Source organism: Carcharodon carcharias, chromosome 21 (assembly GCF_017639515.1).
Source record: "Carcharodon carcharias isolate sCarCar2 chromosome 21, sCarCar2.pri, whole genome shotgun sequence".
Taxonomy (NCBI): domain Eukaryota; kingdom Metazoa; phylum Chordata; class Chondrichthyes; order Lamniformes; family Lamnidae; genus Carcharodon; species Carcharodon carcharias.
The window spans coordinates 62,087,723-62,110,725 of NC_054487.1; the positions used below are offsets into that span (position 1 = coordinate 62,087,723).

Genomic DNA, 23,003 nt, shown 5'->3' on the forward strand with positions numbered 1-23,003 from the left:
ATGCTGCCGGACCTGCTGAGTTTTTCCAGGTATTTTTATTTTTGTTTTTGTTTTGGATTTCCTGCATCCACAGTTTTTTGCTTTTTTCCCTGTTTTTATATTCCATTCCCTTTGAAATAAAGGCCAATGTTCTATTTGCCATATCTATTACTTGCTGAACTTGTATGCTAGTATACAAGACAACATAAAGGAGATGCCTCATTATGTCCTAGTGGTATTTTATTCCAGATTTATGATATTAAAAGAATATATTGAATGAAAATGAAATAAAATGTGGGGGAGATAAGCAAAAAGAATAGGTTACTGTCCTCTCATGCATTTTTCTAATGCTCCTCGTACTGTACAGCAGTTTCAATTTATCTGTTGTATTTCTGCAGTAATCAGTATGAAACATGTATGCTTCCCTATGTTGTCAAGTTCAGCCTTTCAATTCCATTTAGTTTGTGCTTGTTTTAGTCAAATTAACTTTTGGGAAGACTGTTATCAAGCAGTAAGAAGCAAAGTTGAGTAGAGGAAATGATTTATCAATAATTTTAAAGAGGGGGAGGAGAAGTGACAGATGATGCCATGAATTTTCACAGAAACTCTCCAAACCTTGCTGATAACTGCCTGTCACACAGTGCTGCCTTTCTCTATAAATCAGATCTCCCACTCAGTCTGGTGGCTGACACTGAGAAGCAATATAAAGAGGAAGATTAACTAACATCCTTCATGCCAGACTGCAGCACTTTTTTTTTGACCACTCTCCCAGTATCATGTACAATGAAGGGGAATACAGAATTCCATTGATAGAAGACTATTGGGAATAGGTAACAGAGATGATTTACTGAGCCACATGGGCACAAGATTTTGAACGCCGGTTCCCGACCAGTGACGGCTTGAGGGGGATGGTAGAATTGTGCACAATGGTCATTGCATATGTGCAAGGATCAGAAAACAGAACACCTACAAAATAATATTGTTCAAAATGTTTATAACTGGACCTACAGACCCAACCATGTCCCCCACTTGCTGTGGTGCTTTCCATACAAACCAGGAAGGTCGAAGTTCAGTTTCTGGACTGTTCAATTTACTCACCTCACTGGGTGAGGGTAGGGTTAGAATTGACCTTAAAAGCCTTTTCTTTATTCATTCATGGGATGTGGGCGTCACTAGCAAGGGCAGCATTTGTTGCCCATTCTCAATTGCCCTTAAAACTGAGTGACTTGCTATGACAGTTGAGAGTCAACTGCATTGCTGTGGGTCTGGAGTCACATATAAGCCACACCAGGCAAGGATGGCAGATTTACTTCCCTAAGAGAGATTAGAGAACCAGATGGGTTTTTACAATAATTGCTGATAGTTGTCATGGAAACCATTACTGAGGTTAGCTTTCAATTCCCAAATTTATTAACTGAATTTAAATTGCACCAGCTGCCATGGTGGGGTTTGAACCCATGACCCTAGAGCTTTAGTCTGGGCCTCTGGATTACCAGGTCAGTGACATTACCAATATGCCGCCATCTCCCCTTAGTCTGCAGGCTACAGGGGGGGGAGGAAATTTTTCTAACAGGGAAGCAGTTAAATGGGCAGGAATTCTGAGCGCTTCAGGAAGCTGTTCCAAATCGTGATTTTTGGGGGGTTTTCTGGGTTGGGATGCTTTCCCCCCCACCATCACCACATTGCCCCCACCCCCCACAAGGCGGGTTAGCATTTTAAAGCAAGTGTCTTCAAAGGACTGCTAATAGGCCGGGAGGAGCAGCAGTGTTTCCTCCAGCCTCCCAAGTTTCCCCAACATCTGGCATCATCAGCTGAAACTCCACAGTACATGGGGAAACCGAGACTTCCAAGTTTCCTGCCCATTCCTGGAACACTCTGCAGCTCTGCTCCCAGTGTGTAGGTAAAAATTCCCAGGATCTCTAAACAAAGGCTCCTGGTTTGAGGTACCAGAGTTCTTCTGGGAGAGCCATGGAATCTTCCAAAAAGGTGGGACAAAAACCGAGGAAACAATATCTCTCTGATCCTGACGTATGTCAGGTATGTACCAAATATAAGCAAAAATGATCGTAATCCCTTTCAGCTGGAGGTCTGAAAATAAAGTAGGCTGAGTTTATTAAAAGTTGATAATGGTAAAAGTCAGCACTCTGCAAGAGTTTTGTTTCTGCTCCAGCAAAGCCAACATAATAGAAACACTCAGTCTTAATATAGAATAGTTCAAAATTACTTTTTGATTCATGAGAACCAATACTTTAAAATCTTGTAGTGTGGATTCAGAATGGTGAAAAACTGTATTTTTGACAGACACTATTTGAGTAACTGAGAACATGCCAAGCATAAGCGGGAAACAGGAAATCCATGTTTAAATGCCATTAATGATGTTTTCAACCCCTGCCCCCACTGTATAAAAAGCGCTCTTATTAAAGGCACAGTATGACGGTGACAAATAAATACTGCAAAATGGTAACAGAATTTGAAGCATTACTATTACATCAGTCAAAATTGTTAGTAATGAAGTAATGAACAGATGTTTCTTATCTTCCTGCACCCTTGCCCATTTGCTTTCCTCTCTGCTTCTTTGATTTGTTTCTTTTTTCCCTTCCTATTAGCTCTCAGTGCTTACTATTCCCCAGAAGGGTCTCGGCACTGTTTGCCCATCGGTCCTGTCCCAGAACTGGACCCAGTGCCTCAGTAATCAGAATCCTGTGTACAACGTGTCCACAGCCATATATTTACTTCCCTTATCTTGCTTTCCCTATACTTAATAGCACATGGCATCAGGAGTATTCTGAAATTTCAACCCTTGGGGTCCTGCTTTTTAATCTCTCTCCAAATTCCTAAAACTCCCTTTGAACCAGCAGGAAAGACAGAGCCCTGATTTAGAGCCAGAATTTGGGTGATTCTAGCAGTTTTCTTTCATACCCACCACCACCACCCCCCCCACCCAAGAAAATTGTGAAGTTGTCTGTACCAGACAAATGGCTTCTTAAGAAGTCACAACTCCTGATTGTAACTGGTCCAATTCACATATCACTATTCCGTCATTGTCACTGGGATCAAAATCCTGGAACTCCCAATCGAATACCACTGGCTGTGCATAGACCACACTGCTTGCAGCTATTCAAGAAGACAGCTTGCCACCACTTTCTCAAGAGCAATTAGGGATGGGCAATAAATGCTGGCTTTTCCAGTGATGCCCACATCCCATAAATGAATATTTTTTTAAAATCCCAAATAAAATGTGTCCCATTTTCCTTAGCTGTGACAATCCAGATATTAGTGTAGTACTTTGTGTATGCTGCTGCACTCATAAAATCCAGCTTTTATATTCAGACAGTAGGAGCCAATTCAACTTTGGAAGTTTCCAACTCATCATTTATGCCAATATTATATGCTGAAAATCATTTGCTAAAGGCTGTTCAGTACTCTGATGAAATGCATGAAGACCAGTTGCAATGGACATGATGTAGAAGTCTGGAAGGCTGACCTCTGTAGGTGTCAAAAGGGTCTACTGCTACCTACAGCAATACTACTACTAAAAGTTGTGCTTTCAGCGTCATTGCTTTAATTGCTGTTTTACCCCAGAATTAAATCCATGAACCTAGTTCAAGGCTCAATTTATTGGATAATTAGAAAGTTGAATCCATTATTTCTACAGGAAAAGGTTCATGTAAATCTGATTAACTTTTTCTGAATTGAGTTTTTTTAGAAAAATGTACTTTATTCATAAAATATCTGAAAGAACACTACAAAACATTTCTAAATGGCCATCACAAAAAGTATGTTCAACTTTTCCACATAGATCACGAGGTGCTTCAATACAATCAATGAACATTACAGTCATTTCAATACGGTCATTACAGACAGTGCAATGGTATTCAAGTTATCTACATAGATCATGTTGCACTCTGAGTTGCTTCAATACAATTATGATACATTTAGTATTCACTGCATACATCCTTCTGATTCATACAGCCCGAGGGGTCTATACAATTTGCAGCCCCTCCGTCAGTGCACTATAGACAGCGACCTTTCCCCATTGCGCCTTTGCAGCGGCTGCCCCAAGCTTTAGTGCATCCCTAAGCATGTAGTCCTGAACCTTGGAATGTGCCAGTCTCCAACACTTGGTTGGGGTCAATTCTTTGTACTGGTGAGCGTCTTTCACCAAGTTGATGATCCTCCAGCTGCAGTTGATGTTTGTCTCGGTGTGTGTCCCTGGGAACAACCCATTAGAGCACAGAGTCCTGTGTCACGGAACTGCTCGGGATGAACCTCGACAAAAACCACTGCATCTTTCTCCAGACCTCATTTGCAAAGGCACATTCCACAAGGAGGTGAACAAGGGTCTCTTCCCCACCACAGCCACCACAAGGGCAACATGTAGAGGCAGTGAGACTCCTGGTGTGTAGGAAGGATCTGATGGGAAGGGCCTTTCTCACCACCGGCCAAACTACATCTTGGTGCTTGTTGGAAAGTTCTGGCGGTGAGGCATTACTCACATAGAGGTTGTGGTGGAAGAATTAATCCAGGTTGGTCTTTTGCTTCAAGCTGGTTTATTTTCAAGACAACTCCTCAGTACTACTGACTTCCAAGTCGCTTCCACACAAAATGTTACAGCTGTGTCTTTTTATTCTATTTAGATGGGATAATCAATGCCCGTCATTTGTTTAACTAGCAGTTGTTTTTTTAACAAGGCGATTGCTACATTAACAATGAGTGCATGGCCATCACTATGAATAATTAGATTTGGCTAAATTGGATGAATTTTAAGATATTTTGCAAGTGTTTTCATTATTGTCTACTCTATGGCTTCCGGTCACCACCTGACAGCTCCCTTGTTAATGCACTGAATAACAGCTGAAAGGTTATGACTCAATGAAGCAGTGACGATGCAGTCTAGGTGAAGTGGGATTTAAGAACTTTGTATGGAGCATGTCACAATCATGAAAGCATCTTGTCAAGTACAATGCTAGCAATTTGACATCAACACTTGCAACCTAACCTTAATTGACTTCTGATGTACAGTATATAACAAGTGTTTTAAGTATATTAATTGATTAGAATTGTTAAGCAGAATCATGAACATTTTCAAATGGCTGATAAATTATAAGGAAATCGAATTGAACATTACAATTCTTCATTTAAAATGCTGCAAGTGCCATACAGAACACATCCCTTTCAGTGGTTGAAACTGCAAAGTACTGTCATGCCCAGTGCAGGCCTGAAGATATTACAGACTTTAAAGCTATATTTATAAAAGTGGACACCAAAAGCTGTTTGAGATGCCTGTAGCATTTCATGTGACTTGGCTGTATGCAGCTCCAGACAGTCCTGAAACTCAAGCAAATACCTGATTAAAATACGGACAGTCACAGCCACTTGTGAAATTCAGATTCATTTGTTAAGGATGGACCGCCAACAGAATGGACCAAAACATACCAGCCGACTCATCTTTCTGCTTCACAGTGGACAATAGAGAATTCAAAACTTAATGGGTGTTAGACGAATATGAAATGGTTCTCAAAGGTCTTTCGTTGTATTGTGATGACTCCCCATCCCAAACACACAGACCTTGGCTATCTGAAATTCTCTGGGTGTGAAAGGCTACAGCACAGGATGCTTACCAGTCGAACGCACAACCTTATTTTGGAAAAGGACTTTGGATGTGTAACAGGTCACATGGGTCAGGAAGCCATGTTTGTTATCTGCTTTCAAAAATAACAGCAAAAGCTGTTCTGGGACAGATACCATCAGAAACACCATCTAAGCCATTGAATCAGCTGCAAAACAATGATACAGCCAAGATAATGTACAGCTGTACCTTGAAAGTGGGAGAAGGACTCTTTTTCCACACCGATTCCCCCACCACCCTGCAATCCCACTCTGTTCCAATTTCAAGTTCACCTGAGAGCTGACTTCCTGGCAATTCAATTACAAGAAGCCTCGCAGCTTACTGAGAATCTTCTGCTTTTCCAAGACTTCCACTCCAACTAAAGCATCAATTTATCTAAGAAACTACAAAAGAGACTGAAATAATTCCAGATTGTAATTGTATTTTTTTTCTTCATCTATATCTAATCTTTGTGTGCGTGTGTAATATTGTGTGTAAAACTTTGTGTTTAAACCTCTGGGGCAAGTGTGAGCTAATAAATAATCTTCCTTTTAATTCACAAAAATCTTGCTGTTGGAATCATTTAAATTGGGGCAAACTGCTCTGGGTAAGAAAACACACTAACTTCACTCACAAAACCACTTTGATCACAGACAACAATAAAACACACAAAATCTGTCTGTGACAGTATCTTGTTTCTTAGACAGCGACCTTTCCCTATTGCACCTTTGCGGCGGCTGCCCCAAGCTTTAGTGTGTCCCTCAGCACGTGGTCCTGGACCTTGGAATGTGCCTGTCTGCAACGCTTGATCGGGGACAACTCTTTACACTGGAAGATCAACAAGTTTTGGGCAAACCAAAGAGCGTCTTTCACCGAGTTGATGATCCTCCAGTTGCAGTTGATGTTTGTCTCGGTGTGTTCCCCTGGGAACAGCCAGAGCACAGAGTCCTGTGTCACAGAACTGCTCGGGATGAGCCTCAACAGAAACCACTGCATCTCTCTCCAGACCTTCTTCGCAAAGACACAATCTACAAGGAGGTGAACAACGGTCTCTTCCCCACCACAGCCACCTCGAGGGCAATGTGCAGAGGGGGTGAGACTCCTGGCGTATTGGAAGGATCTGATGGGGACGGCCTTTCTCACCACCAGCCAAACTATATCTTGGTGCCTGAGATCCCTCTGTAAATCAGAGTTACTGCTGTGTGTAATTACCCTCAACTTGGGAAAATTAGTTGGAATTAGAACAGGAGGGAGATGCACCTCCCAAACCTACCTGATAGTCACACTGTCCAGGAGGTAAATCCAGCCTGTAATGTTTTATTGAAACATTGTTCTCTGTTAATGTGCACTCTTGTATTCAGCATACCATTCTTCTGGAAACTGGATGTTCATTATTTAAGATCATGCTGATCACTTTCATGTCTTCTCATTCATGATGTGAATTCTCATTTGTGAATATTAAAATACTGTAGGACTTGAGCACACATTGCTCTGAAGGCTCAGCCTAGATTACCAAGGAAGGATGTGCTGCATTGTTGAAGGCGCAAAACAATTCCATGGCGCAACTCATAGAAGACAACGATGTTTCTGCTTTTTGCAAAGCCAGCTTTTCTTTGATCGACACCACCAAAATATAAATTAATTGGTCATTCATTTGTTTATGGCATCGTGCTTTGCACAAATGTCTGCCCTGTTTACCTGCATGAAATGTAAAAAAAAAAATTAGCACTTTGGGATGTCCTGAGGGCATGAGAAGGCACTATAGAAATACCACCTTCCTTCCTTCCTTTCTCTCTCTCCCTTTTGTTTGTCTGCCTGAGCTTCTGCAGAAGCTGTGGGTACTTGTGCTGAGCTCTGAGTGTGCGCTTTGAAGACATGAGCCAGAAATCTTTGTCATCATGACACACGGAATGATGAGTCATGCTATCGGTTCAGAAGATGTTAAAGTCATCTGAATGACTTCCTTACATTCTCACCCGCTTCTCAGTATGAGAACAGCTAGACTTTCAAATGGTAGAGGAGGATATTGTTTTACTGTGTTAGAATAAATAGAGCTTAATGCTGGGCTGAGTCTAATCTGCCTTCAAGGTTCTGTGCTCACTCCCTGCTGATTTAGCTACTTAAGTTAGGACAGAGGTGATGATTAATCGATGTTAGTCTCCCCATGCTGGGAAAGGGAAGACTTGAGGAAGGTTTGAGATCCTGATCAATAGACAATTTATATTGAAGTTGAAATTAAAGTCAGTCATTTTTGGATGAGAACTTTTGAAATTTACCAAAAAGCCAACTGTTTGTTCAGATCATATTTGTTCTGAAACACTGTGCTTATGAAGGATTTGTACAGTTCTTCTTTCTGGATCTGTACCTATCCTGGGTGTGCCTAATAGTCCTGGTAACTGTGTATCCACTTATCCTTCCTTAGATGAATATAAATCTCTATCTTTTCTAAATGTTTGTATCTATTAATTTGTATTTTTCTAGCTAGAATTCTAGAAAGATGCAACACAGGAGACCATTCGGCCCATTGTGTTTGTGCCTGCACTTTGGTAGAGCTATCTAGTTAAGCCCTCATTTCTCACCCCATTGCCCTGTTAATTTTTTTATTTCAAGTATTTATCTTATCCTGTTTTAAATATTATTAGTACATCTGTTTCCACCAACCTTTCAAGCACTAAATTCCACATCGCAACAACTCGCTACTTAGTTTGCTCATGCCACCTCTGGCTCATTTGCCAGTCACCTTAAATTGTGTCCTCTGGTTACCAAGCCTCCTGCCACTGGAAACTCCCATCAAAACCCTTCATACTTCTGAACACATCATCTATCAAATTTCCTCTTGACCTTCTCTGCTTTAAGGAGAACAACCCAGCTTCTTAAGTCTTTCCACTCAACAGAAGTCTCTCAACCCTGGTACTATTTCTGTAAATCTCTTCTGAACCCCCTCTAATGCCTTAGCATCCTTTCTGAAGTATGGTACTAAATTTAATATATACTGCAGTCCATCCCGCTGCTACTGGTATTCAACTCAGTACCTGATCAAGGGATCAGACTTTGGGAAGGGAACATCTGCTGAAAGCCACCACCCTGGCACTTGCTACTGACTCCACTGTTCCCCAACCCCCACGCCGCCACCACTTACTTTTGGCCTTGGGTCTCTCGCTGATCCTGGGCCCCTGGTGGGTACATTGCTAGCAGCTGCCTGCAATGAGAGCTGCGAGCCAACTCTAGGCAGTGGGCGAGACCTCCGTTGCCTGGATTATTCCACCCCATGTCTCTTTTAATAAAGCCAAGGATCCCATATATGATTTTAACAGCCTTTTCAACTTGTCCTGCCACCTTCAAAGATTTGTATATGTACACACCCAGGTCTCTTTTTGTTCCTGCCAGCCCGTAAGTTGTACATTGTAACCTTTCCAGTTAATCTATTGTCCAGAGACACCAGTTATCTGGATTTTTGAGCAGACCCAAAAAACATACTGCATCATTTTGGTGCAGTACTTAGCAAGCAGAAACAAGGACGATAGTGTATTTGGATAAGTGAAACAATTTTTATTACTGCTTCATGATGTTTTATCACTGCTTTATGCTTCAGGTAAGTACTTATATCTATGGTGTTTTCCAGTTCACACGCTTGTTAGACATTCTACTGTCATTCTATAATCCAGAACATTCTGAAATCCAGAAATGGCTTGGTCCTGTGCATTCAGGGATGGAGAGGTTACAGGGTAGCATTTAGCATATTTTGCCTTTCCTCATTCTTCCTACCAAAGTGTCGCACTCTCATTTTCCTGCCTTAAATTTCATGTGCCACATGTATCCCCACTTTACCAGTCTGTCTATGTCCTCCTAACGCTTTTTTTTACTATCCTTCTCATTGTATACTACATATTTGATTTTAGGTCCTCTACAAACATTTAAATTAAATCCTGCATGCCCAAGTCCAGATCATTAATATATGAAAGAGATCATTAATATATGGTCCTTGTGCTGACCCCTGTTGAACACATCTGTATACCTCACTCCAGTTTGAAAAATAATCATTTGCTGCTACAGTACTCTACTTTCTGGCCCTCAGCTAATTCCATATCGATGTAGCCATTGCCTCTTTAATCCCATGGGTTTCAATTTTTCCAAACTAAACCTTGATGAACTTTGCAAAAGGCAGACAAAAAACATAAGTTCAGATCAGTTTGATGCAGCCTCGTACTTAGTTTACATAGCTGTAGCAAATACACTTGTACATTTGAATAAAGGCATGCCACATGTTTATTCTCATATGTACAATTTTTCCTACTGTCTTTTTCTATACACTGAAGGGCATTCATAGTTCTAAAGGGCCATTTATTTTTAAAAACAACCAGAAATTGTAGCCATTTTGTTTTATATCTGTGATTATTCATTAATGAGGATTTCACCTTTGTCAGCTGAGTTCCTTCGAGGGTACCAATCCTCACTGATGTTCTAGGCTAAAAGATATTTCTTTCTTTCAAGCCAATGGATTTTTAACCCATAAATGTAAGGAAATATTTAAATGCCAGAAATCCACTCTTCACAACTCATCTAAAGCTTTGCCACCTCCATCCTGTTCCACACTAAATCTGTTCACTCATTATTCATGTCTTCGCTCACTTCTACTGTTACTCAATGTACTAAATTTCACATCTTTGCCTTTGTTTGCAATCAATGCTATGCAGAAAATTATAACAGTGTATACAGCTTTTTCCAGCCATTATGTCCTTCGATTCTAATCACTGGTCCAACTCCCCTCCTAGTGGTCTTTGCTGTAATAGAGCAACCACCCTATTTCCTAGTACGCAAAACCTCCACTCTGTTATTTTTTTCCACCCATTTCTTAAAAATCTCCCCAAAAACACCTTTTTTATCCTTAGTTTCAATAATTCCTCCTGAAAATCTGTTCACTCCAGCACAAAGTGTTTTGGGCTTTTTATTACGTTAAAGGCATTGAAAAACAGTAAGTTACTAAACCAAGCAGCCCATGAAATGGCCGAGCAATCTCCAGATAGTGGACGCAATCATCAAGCAAAAGATTGATTTCCATTCCATAGTTTTGGTAATTTTGCAACTCATTCGTAGAATCAAAAGCTCCACAGTTGCATAGTTTGTGGTAACCAATGCAAATTGAACATCTATTAAGCCACAAGAACATCAGTAGACCAGAAGGTAAATATAAGTTGGTAGAAACTGACTGACTACAGACGAAGCAAGGTATTTTATCAAAATGGTGAAAGTTACAATAATTTTAAGAGAATGTATAAATAGTAAAGACCTCCCTTTTTATTTGTCTGCGTCTCATTTGATAAGGCTATTCATGTCATCAGTTACTAAAAATAAATATGGACTATGGTCAAAATATCACTGGAAATCTCATTTCATCTGGTAAGATCTTACCATAGTGGTAAATAACACTTATACAATTGCCTAGTTCACAAATTGAAATGTGACATTTCTAAGCATCATATTGAGTAAGTTCAGAAATAGATGTGCCAAATAAGACTGAATTGAAGCGAAAATGACATCCGATCCTGTTAGGGACCATTAACGTTTACATAAGAAATCCAATCACGCAGCAATTAATCGACAGAACTATACCGCAAGATTTCACATCTATTAACAAAAACTTTATATATAGAGAAATTAAACAAAGCTAACTTAATACTATAGCTTAGAAAGACTTATGCTATGAACTCAGTTCTGTTTTTTGCTTCCCCCCACACCCCTCTCAATCCCATCCCAAAGAGTTCCCTTATCTTACGAGATCTTGAAGGTGCCTTCACTTTTCCTCTGGGACCAAACCAATGGTGTATAACACCTCTCCAAAGTTCACTCTGATTTCTCTTCAGTGTTCCAGCTATTCTGCAAGGTACAAGATTTCATGGGGGTCCTTCTGTTAGCTTCTGGCTAAGTGGCCCTCCAACATCTCACGACACTGGATTCCACAGCCCAAGCATGAGCCTCCCTGTGACTCCTGTGCAGTGGCTTAAAACATTAGAAAATACCCTTGGTTTCCAATAGCCCACTGCTACGGTTTCCAAGCTGATTAATTCCAGAACTCCAACTGCAACAAGGTTAACTGCCCACTGAGAGGATTACTGTAGAGAGTACAGAGGAGATTCGCAAGAATGATTCCAGGGATAAAGAACTGTAGCTATGAGGATAGATTGGAGAGATTGAGTCTGTTTTCCTTGGAGAAAAAAAGGCTTAGAGCATTTTTGATAGAGGTATTCAAGATCCTGATGAGTATGGGCAGGGTTAATAGTGAGAAACTGTTCCCACTCGAGAACATCAAGAACTGGAGGGCACAGGTTCAAAATAATTGGCAAATGGAGTAAAAGTTTTCACCCAGGGAGTCTGGACCAAACTTCCGGAAAGGGTTGTGGAGGCAGGATCGATAGAGGTATTCAAAAGGGGATTGGATTGCTACCTGAAGGGAGAGAACATGCAAGGTTTCAGGGATAAGGCAGGGAGTGGAGAGCCAGTGCAGAGTCAATGGGCCAAATGGCCTCCTTCTGCACTGTAAAGATACTGTGATAAATCTTCCAGTAATTTTTCCTCTTACCGACTTTGCCTTATACCGAATAGCAGCTTCCAGTTGCTCTACACCAGGTGTAGATCTGGCTTTATCATTTGACTTCCAAGGAGATATAAGCTACATAAGAGCCACATCTGATACATTCTCTTAGCTGCTTTTCCAAACATCAACCAGTCTTGTCTTTCCTGCTAACTATGCAGTAACTGAATACATAAAGATAAACGCATAACAAAGAATCTCACTAACCGCCATCTCCATGGCCATGTAACACACAGACAGAAATGCAAATTATAACTACCTTTTAATTTTGAAGCTTTTCTTAATTCTGGGTAACCATGTGAATAACATTTCTTTTACTGGAATAACTGCAGGCGTCAAGTGTCAAGTTCTTCAGTGAAGTATACCACCTGCTGTTTTATGATTCTCGCTGTTTTAATCTGACTTTTTCCAGTAAACACAAATAACCTTTTGAATTGTAATTATATTAAACCTGTGTGTTTTGTCAGTCTCCAGATGTTTAGCAGCGTTCCCCCCCCCACCACTAAACTTACATTTGAAACTCAATTTCTAAAACTAAAAAACAACACCTCTAAAACATATGAACTATGATATTAGACATATGCAACAACATGCACACAGGTTGTCAAATAATAGTAATTCACAGATTGCCTCCAATAAATTATTAAAATTGAGGATTAGCATCCACTCAAAGAAAGAAGTTTGGTTATAATTTTTACATCACTTAGCTGCAAGACAACCCAAAGAAAGGTAACAGCGTGCAAAAAATCTCCCTCCCAAATACCAATATTTCAAAGTCTCTATTCATATACCTGATGAAGAATCAAAACCTCAACACCAATGAGTCTTGCAAATCTACCAGTTCAACTTTACATAAAAGTTACTTAAATGTTAGTCGGAAAGGCAATGTTCGCGTTATTGGATTATAAAGTGCATTTCGGGACAATCCTTGAATGCTGCAAAGTTGAAAATGGCCAAAAGCATTGATAATAAAAGTTACTTCACAAAATTAAATTCAAGTTTTTAAAAAAAAGTGCTTGCACAGTACATCCATTATAAAAGCACCAATTACAAAGAAAAAGATGTACTTGCTAATTGGTTATGCCTAGGGGTATAAAAATGAATTGAGCATGATGATTTAAGGACAGCCATGACCAGTTCCAGCTGTCAATCAATGTATTAGTTTGCCTTAGGAATACGAAAAAATAAAAAGGCATTATCCTAATTCTGTATTTTGATGCTTGGTACAGATACTGAAGGTTTGAAATACTAATTGAAAGCTTCCTTCAATAATCTTGCTTCTGTATTGTGGGGGGAAAATGTAGAAATCTGTGGTACCTTTAAAATCCTTAAGTTATTATTTTCTGTGTAGAGTATTTAGAGGCCTATTAAAATTAATTTTGACCAACTCTTTTCCCACCTGTTAATTTACATATTTTCTCATTGATGAATCAGTATAAAGCGATTTCCTCCCAAATTTGAAAGAAAGAAACTAAAGTTTCTCTATCTTGTTACCATCTGACAAAAAAGATCCTCACAGTTACTGCAGGAACATACCCACGTGAAAAACGTACAGTACATGGGGAGAATTTAAGGTGGGAAATGAGTGCAGCATTGTAGATGTAGGGCTTGAGAACAAGATAACTTGAAGAATGGAAGTTCATCAACATCTGAGGATTTACTGAGGTAGATCCTTAAACGTATTCGCAAGTTTAACTCGCTGACAAAGTATTTATCATGTTTCTGAGAAGAGGATATGGGATCAATTTCCGAAGAGTGCAAGTGGATAGGCAGAACAGCGATAAATACTTCAATAAAGCATGTTAAATGTTTGGAATGAACTGCCTTGTGAGCTGATCAAGACTGATAACACCAATAATTATAAGTGGCAGTTTGATCAGCATTTGAAAAAATCAATTAAGAGAAATGAATGGCCTGTGTATTTTGTTTTTAACTCTGAGACTAGTTAAGAGTTTCCAAAATGTCCTTTATATGGTCCTCTGTATTCCTATATTGTGTAACATACAGTATGAGCATAGTGTTTTACAAATATATTTATCCATTGACTAATGGATAGTATGTATTTAGTCATTTTTGCACCTTATGCTGTGTTGTAAAGAGAATTTGTTTTAGTTGTTCTTGGATGTGTTTAATATTGCAGCATTAATTCAACTGTTATAGAACTTGATGTCAGTTATATCTTTATGAGCATCTATTCTCTACATTACTCTTTTTTAGTTTAATTAACCACCACATGGCTCCTGTTGTAGGACAGAAAAATACTTCTACACATTTTCAGTTGAAATTTTACAATTGCTAATATTAGGGATAACACTAATCTAATATTGCCAATAAATCTCCATTCAATATCCCAGGAAAACACCTGTTTTAACAGTGCTTCATATTGAGCAATTTAAAATATATCAAATGGCTGAAGTTATACCTTGCTACTAATCACAACAATCTGTACAGTTTCTGATCCTTCCAAGCTTAAAGTGTGATTGTTAACAGTATCCCGGAACCAAAAGACAATAAGAACACATGGCATAATAGCAAAATACTGCAGATGCTGGAAATATGAAATAAAAACAGGAAATGCTGGAAAAGCTCAGCAGTTTTGGCAGCAGCTGTGGAGAGCAAAACAGAATTAACATTTCGAGTCTGCATGACTCTTCAGAAGCTAAAGAGAAGTAGGAATGTGATGGAATTTATGCTGTTTCAGGGAGTGGAGCAGGTGAAGCTGGATAGAGAGTCAGCGATAGGTGGGGGCTAAGGAGACATTGACAAAGATGTTATGGACAAAAAGACTAAGAGTGTTAATGGTAGTGGTGAAGACTAAAAAAGATGCTGATAGTGGCATAAAGGTAAAAAAGCAGAATGTGTTAATAGCAAAACAAGGGTCAGCATTCTGAAAGAACAGCATAGAACAATTGACAGATAGCCCTTTTGGGGGTGAGATGTGGGAGGGGGCAGTGGTTGGGAAAAAGGATAAAAAGGGAAGTGAGAAAAGGGATAAAACAATGAATGAATGAATGAATAAAAATGAAAATAAGTAAATAAAAATATATTTTTTTAAAAAGGGTGAAGATAGAGGAGAGAGTTTATGGTCTGAAGTTGTTGAACTCAATATTCAGTCCGGAAGGCTGTAAAGTGCCTAATCGGAAGATGAGGTGCTGTTCCTCCAGTTTGCATTCAGCTTCACTGGAACATTGCAGCAGGCCAAGGATGGACATGTGGGCATGAGAGCCGGGTGGGGTGTTGAAACAGCAATCGACCGGAAGGTCTGGGTGATGCTTGCAGACAGACCAAAGGTGTTCCCAGTCTGTACATTGGGGAGATCAAACTCAGACTCAGGCTCATACTTTCCATTGCCTCCAGTTAGAGTTGCCAAACCTCCAAGATTGGACTGGAGTATCCAGACAATGAAGATCAATCTGCAGGACAGTTGTGTGTGCAATCCTGGAGAAAAATCATGGAGACATTAAAAAATATTTATTTTTACTTGCTTTGAGCATTTCTCTTTACCAGATATAAAAGTTTTGAAAATTTGTCGGGAGGGTGAGGGGTGGGGGCAGCCTGGCAGACAGCCAAGCATCATCCAATTGAGTAATGAGTCTTTTTGCTTTCCAATTGCACAGGAAGTCCTAAGGATGGGTATGTTGGCCGATGAATGGCTAGAATGTGGAGGCAGGTCATGTGATGAAATATCCAAGAATACATTTAATCACCGGCAACTCTAATTCTGATTGTCATCTTTGTTTCTCACCTAAGGTTCTAACAAGGGTGCAGATCTTTGAGTCTGTGAATTTATGAACAGTTCCCCCAGTAATTGATCTGGATATTGAAGGATAACAGTCTTGATATAAATACCCTTGAGATGTCACAAGCAGCTGATCTCCATGGAGAACCACTACTATTAGTAACAACACTGCCTATGAGAATGCAATCATTTCTTTATTCGACCCAAGATCTATTCTGCCATCTCACAGGACTCTATAAAGGAGCCTATTGTGTGACATTTAGTAAATTTGCAAAAAGCTTTTGACAATGTGAACCGTCCTCCCTTTATCCACCAACCACAACCCCCACCCCCTTGAAATCATTCTGCTGGGAGAAATTTCTTTTGTCCAGAAGCCATGTTGAGAAGCTTTAATCGTCCTTTTTGGTCCTGGTGGCCATACAGAGTATCTATAATATCTTCCAGTACTTTGGCTTGGCTTTGGTCATAGGCAATGACCCTGCAGGGGAGTTAGGCTGCCTCATTCCTTGCCAATAAAATTTTTAGGGGAAGGTGGGTGGGCTAGTGGAATGGGCAGATAGATGTTCAGGATCTTAATGGGAACAAGTCTGTTTTAGGAAGGGAAAACGAGGAACAGGTGTATACGCTTAAGGGAAAGATTGAGAAGGGTTTGAATGAACAAAGAAAACTGTGGGTCCTTCGAAAGTGCAGGAAGATAAAGCCATAAAAAAGGAAAGTAGCAGTTTGAGTTTTATAAATAGTGGGATAGAGTACGAAAACAAAGAGTTAATTATAAATATGTTAAAAGCAAAATACTGCGGATGCTGGAAATCTGAAACAAAAACAAAACATGCTTAAAAAACTCAGCAGGTCTGACAGCATCCGTGGAGAGAAAGACAGAGTTAACGTTTCGAGTCCCTATGAGCTGAATTATAAACATGTACTCGGGGAGGTGGTGGTGTAGTGGTATTGTCACTGGACTAATAATCCAGAGACCTAAGGTAATGTTCTGGGCACCTGGGTTTGAATCCCACCAAGGCAGATGGAATTAAAAGTCTAATGCTGACTATGAAACCATTGTCAATTGTTGTGAAAAGCCACCTGGTTCATTTATGCCCTTTACGGAAGGAAATTTGCTGTCTACATGTGATTCTAGATCCGCAGCCATGTGGTTGACTCTTATGTGCCCTCTGAAATGGCCTAGCAAGCCACTCAGTTGTATCAAACCTCCAAAAAGAATCAAACCGGATGGACCACCCAGCATCGACCTAGGCACCAGAAACGACAATGGCAAACTCAGCTCTGTCGCCCCTGCAAAGTCCTCCTTATATCTGGAGGCTAGTGCCAAAATTGGGAGAGCCATCTCAGACTGGTCAAGCAACAGCCTGACATATCATACTCATGGAATTATACCTTACAGATAATGTCCCAGACACCACCATCGCCATTTCAGCAGAGGTGGTGGCACAGTGGTTTATAGACAGGAGGGAGTTGCCCTGGGCGTCCTCAACATCGACTCCAGACCCCATGAAGTCTCATGGCATCAGGTCAAACATGGACAAGGAGACCTGCTGATTCCCCCCATCCCAAAGAGTTCCCTTATCTTATGAAATCTTGAAAGTGCATTCACTTTTCCTCTGGGACTAAACCAAAGGTATATAACAGCTCTCCAGAGTTCACTCTGATTTCTCTTCAGTGTTCCAGCTATTCTCCAAGGTACTAGATTTCATGGGGGTCCTTCTATTCGTTATTCATGGGGTCTGGAGTCGATGTTGAGGACTCCCAGGGTGACTCCACCTTTCTATATACCACTGTGCCACCACCTCTGCTGAGATGGTGATGGTGGTGTCTGGGTCATTATCTGTAAGAAACATGGGCAAGGAAACCTCCTGATTACGTGCCCCCCCACCCCTCAGCTGAGTACTCCTCCATGTTCAGCTCCACTTGGAGGAAGCACTGAGGGTGGCAAGGGCGCACCACTGCTGATTGAGCTGGCTGAAGGCTAAAGATAATAGCTACTAGACTCGGACTGCATTTGGTGGTGAGGGAACCAACAAGAGGGGAAAAGATACTTGACCTCATCCTCACCAACCTGCCTGCCGCATATGTATCTGTCCATGACAGTATCGATAGGAGTGACCACCGCAAAGTCCTTGTGGAGACAAAGTCCCGCCTTCGCATTGAGCATACCCCTCCATTGTGTTGTGTCGAACTACCGCTGCTCTAAAATGGGATAGATTTCAAACAGATCTAGCAACTCAAGACTGGGTAACCATGAGGCGCTGTGGGCCATCAGCAGCAGCAGAATTGTACTCAACCACAATCTTTAACTTCGTGGTCTGGTACATCCCCACTCTACCATTACCATCAAGACAGGGAATCAACCCTGGTTCAATGAAGTGTGAAAGAGGGCATCGCTGGAGCGGCACCAGACACACCTAAAACTGATGTGTCAACCTGGTGAAGCTACAACACATGACTACTTGCATGCCAAACAGCATAAGCATCAAGCGATAGACCAATTCCACAACCATCAGATCAGAGCTAAGCTCTGCAGCCCTGCAACATCCAGTTGTGAATGGTGGTGGAGGAGGAGGCTCCACAAATGCCCCCATCTTCAATGATGGAGGAGCCCAGCACATAGTGCAAAAGATAAGGCTGAACCATTTGCAAGAATCTTCAGCCATAAGTGCCAAGTGGATGAGCTATCTCGGCCCCCTCCAGGGGGACCCAGCCAATTCAAATCACTCAATGTGTTATCAAGAAATGGCTGAAGGCACTGGAAACTGCAAAGGCTATGGGGCCTGACAATATTCCAGCTGCAGAACTTGCCACGCCCCTAGCCAAGCTGTTCCAGTACAGCTACAGCACTGGCATCTACCTGGCAACGTGGAAAATTGTCCAGGTATGTGCTGTACACAAAAATCCAACCCGGCCAATTACTGCCCCATCAGTCTACTCTCGATCATCGGTAAAGTGAAGTTATCATCAACTGTGCATCAAGCAGCACTTTCCTAGCAATAATCTTCTCACTGATGTTCAGTTTGGGTTCGTCAAGACTACTAAGCTCCTGCCCTCATTACAGCCTTGTTTCGAATATGGACAAAAGAACTGAACTCCAGAAGTTAGGTGAGAGTAACTGCCCTTGACATCAAGGCAGCATTTGACCAAGTGTGGCATTAAGGAGCCCTAGCAAAACTGGAGTCAAAAGGAATCAGGGGGAAATCTTTCCACTGGTTGGAGTCATATCTAGCACAAAGGAAGATGGTTTTTGTTGTTGGAAGTCAGTCATTTCAGTTCCAGGATGTTACTGCACAAGTTCCTCAGGATAGTGTCCTAGGCCCAACCATTTTTAGCTGCTTCATCAATGACCTTCCTTCCATTATAAGGTCAGAAGTTGGGATGTTCGTTGATGATTGCACAATATTCAGCACCATTTGCGACTCCTCAGATACTGAAGCAGTCCATGCCCAAATGCAGCAAGACCTGGATAATATCCAGGCTTGGGCTGACAAGTGATAAGTAACATTTGTGCCACACAAGTGCCAGGCAATGACCATCTCCAACAAGAAAGAATCTAACCATTGCTCCTTGACATTCAATGGCATTGTCATCACTGAATTCCCCACTATCAACATCCTGGGGGTTACCATTGAGCAGAAACTGAACTGGACTAGCCATATAAATACTGTGACTACAAAAGCGGATCAGAGGCTTGGAATCCTGTGGCAGGTAACTCAGCTCCTGACTCCCCAAAGCATGTCCACCATCTAAAAGGCACAAGTCAGGAGTATGATGGAATACTCTCCACATGCTTGGATAAATGCAGTTCCAACAACACTCAAGAAGCTTGGCACCATTCAGGATAAAGCAGCCACTTGATTAGCACCCCATCCGCAAACATTAACTCCCTCCACAACTGCACTCCAGGAGCTCACCAATCCTCCTCAGACAGCACCTTCCAAACCCATGACCACTACCATCTGGAAGGACAAGGGCAGCAGATACGTGGGAACACCACCACTGGAAGATCCCCGTAAAGCCACTCACCATCCTGACTTGGAAATATATCATCGTTCCTTCACTGTCGCTGGGTCAAAATCCTGGAACTCCTCCCTAAACAGCACTGTGGGTGTACCTACGCCACATGGACTGCAGGTGTTCAAGAAGGCAGCTCGCCACCACCTTCTCAAGGGCAATTAGGGATGGGCAACCAATGCTGGCCTAGCCTGTGACGCCCACATCCCATGAATAAATTTTAAAAAGGCAATAATTGGACATTAGTTTCATTTTGATCATCCTATTGTTAAGTCTTTTAAAGACATAGAGAAGATACAGAGTGGATTCATCAGAATGGCAAATAGTTCTGAGGAGATCAGGTTTAATCAAGGCTTTTTAAAATTTGATGTGGTGAATATGCTGAGTTGGTGATGAGGGGACCAACAATTCAAAATGATCAGTGGGTTAATGAGAAGAGAGATCAAATATGATTTCTTTACACTGTTGGAGCATAATTTCCTTGCCACAGACTAAAGTCTGAAAGCATTGAACCTTTTCGTGGATAAGTGGGCAAATATTTAATGCACAGATATGCAACTATGGTGAGAGGGCAGGGCAAGTATGATTAGTTCTGTATTACTCCAGTAAAGAGCTGGCACAGACATGATGGATCAAATGTATCGCCCCTATACTATAAACTTATTTTTCTGTGTTATTGTGGAATAGAGACATGTTTAGCTTTACTATGCAGCCCTTCTAAGTAAACTGATATAGTATCATAACTTAAATGCCTGCAATGCCACGTGTCGACTTGTGCAATTCAGTACTGTACTTGCTGGCAGTCTATAAATCTAGACGTGAGTAACCTTTGACATTGCAGACAGGGGATATATGTGGATAAATTCAGCCACAGAAATCTTGCAGTGCCAAATAACTGGCTGTTGAGTGTTGGAGCTAAATTAAACTACTTTATGCTGATCAAGCCTGAAAGTAGGGCTAGCTCATTCAGTCGAGAGAGTGGAGTTGCCTCGATGGTGATTCCTAAGAGAGGTTCCAACCTTTTGCTTGTGTTCTTTGACAGTGGAATGATGATATACGTGCTCGTTGCTGAGTTTGAGTTTGATCACATCCAACAAATGAATTGGCAACAAGCAGTGCTCTGCTGAGGATCTATGTACGTGACAAGGAAGTAATCTTTGCTGTAGTGACTGGCTTTAATGCTGGAACGCTGCTAGACTAGCTGGACATCTTGTTCAAGTTTTTACAATGCCATGGATTTGTTATGCGGAATTGGCCATGAACTTAACAGTGACTTTGGTAAGTGAAAGTGCAGGAAAATTTGTGCTTCCAATTTTACTCTTCTGACTGCCCGGATTCTCTGCAGAGCTGTTTCCACTTTGTTAAGTATGTGTTTTTAGGGACAGAATGCTCAGTGAAAACATGTTCACTGTCTGACTTTAAATAGCTCCTGCCAAATGTTGTCTTCAAAATCAGACAGAGAAACTGCTCTTATTGCTTAAAGATTTTGAGTTTAAAAAAGCATGCCAAAGTCAGTCTACAGCTTTCAGGCAATTGAATCGATTATCTTAATATAGCCTTTATGAATATATAATTATTATAGGTACTAATCAGTCACTTTCTCCAAAAACTCCTTGAGCAGGTTTGCTGAGTATTTTGTTGAGGGAGTGGAGGTTGGCGGTTTCTGAACTTATATTGAGGTTTGTAATTTATTTTACTGAATCTGTTATGCAATGTAAGGGCATGTTTTTCAGTTGTACAACATGGCCTGCTAGGTTGTACTGTGTATTTCAGTGCAATTTACCAATGACCAAACCATTGCAAAAGATTGTGGAATATTAAATGCAAATTACACTCTGCATAACCAGAGTTTCTGCAATCTTTTGCACTTGTCTAAAAGCACATTATGCTAGAAGTGGGCTTTGTCCATAAAATTGGCCATGCCCCCAGATCAAATTAATCACCATTGTGAGATTCTGTTAATTACGCTCATGTGGGGGTTTAAGATGATTTTAAAAATTGAGTTGCAAGGACACTATTGGCACGTTTGAAAAGCTTTTGAACTTTTTTAATTTACTGACTACAGTGTTGTATAGCTTTTTAAAGCCAGTTTTAATTATTTAGAATCGGTTCAGTCAGATGATAGGCTAGACACTGATTAAAAACTTATTTTTGTGACAAACCCATTTTCAGCTCTATTAATAATGTATACCAAGTTAACACCCAAGGAATGTATTTTAAAGCAACATTTTTTTGAATGTGTCCTAAGATTTTACCCTGTTGTGCTAGGTGAAGGTGGATTTTGTGCTTACTGCTACGCAGATGAGCTTGAATGGAAACTTGAGAGGGGAGAAACCACTTCCTCAAAAGTGGTGGAATTTTAGAATTGATGTGCCCGAATCACTGATTGGGCCCAAAGCCCCATCCACATGCTTTTTAGTATTGGATGGACTTTAATAAAAGTGCAGTAGAATAATCCTGTCTTTTGTTTTATTCAGATAAACATTGTGTTGTTTATACTTGTCTGAGCGAGAATTTTTTGGTGCAGTTAATTAATGCAATTCTTGTGCAATGCCAGACGGTTTATGCTTCTAAACGTAAATCATCTGAAAATGATTACTTATAGCCATTTGAAAACTGATCTAGCACAGAATTAAGTTAAATATAGAAGCTTGACCCAAATCAATTCCTGCAGTGCATTTGTGCCTTTCCAGGTATCTGTGACAGTATATGTACAGTAGCCTAAACGAATTAAGAGGGTCACTCAACTTTGCCAAGGAGCTCGAGCTGCCCAGTTTACAGTTGGCTTTTCATCAGAAACTGGCCCTCGTGATATTTGCTTTTCTATTTCTTCACAGCATTCATGAAGCATTGTGTGTACAATGCTGAATATCTCAGAACACCTCTCCCAGTGTAACCTCTGTTGTAGATTCTGGAATGATGGCTAAACAATATGCAATGTCTGACCAAGAGGAAAGAAATATTTTAACAAGCTCAACTAACACTAAAGAATAGTGAGGTCTCTTGAATTGTGTGCAGAGTTTAAGCATACAGACTGTGAAATGGCTGGGTCTATAAAATGGCTGTCCATG

The 23,003-nt window shown here is 40.7% G+C and overlaps 1 protein-coding gene across 1 annotated transcript in view; it reads left to right on the forward strand.

Annotated features, from left to right (window-relative positions):
* The first annotated feature begins 20,934 nt into the window (after positions 1-20,934).
* Positions 20,935-23,003, forward strand: part of grip1 (glutamate receptor interacting protein 1) — a 111,116-nt gene continuing 109,047 nt past the window's right edge. The window contains exon 1 of the mRNA XM_041215951.1: positions 20,935-21,210. Coding sequence (XP_041071885.1) covers positions 21,165-21,210 — 46 coding nt within the window. The 5' untranslated portion in view covers positions 20,935-21,164. The remainder of the gene's footprint in view (positions 21,211-23,003) is intronic.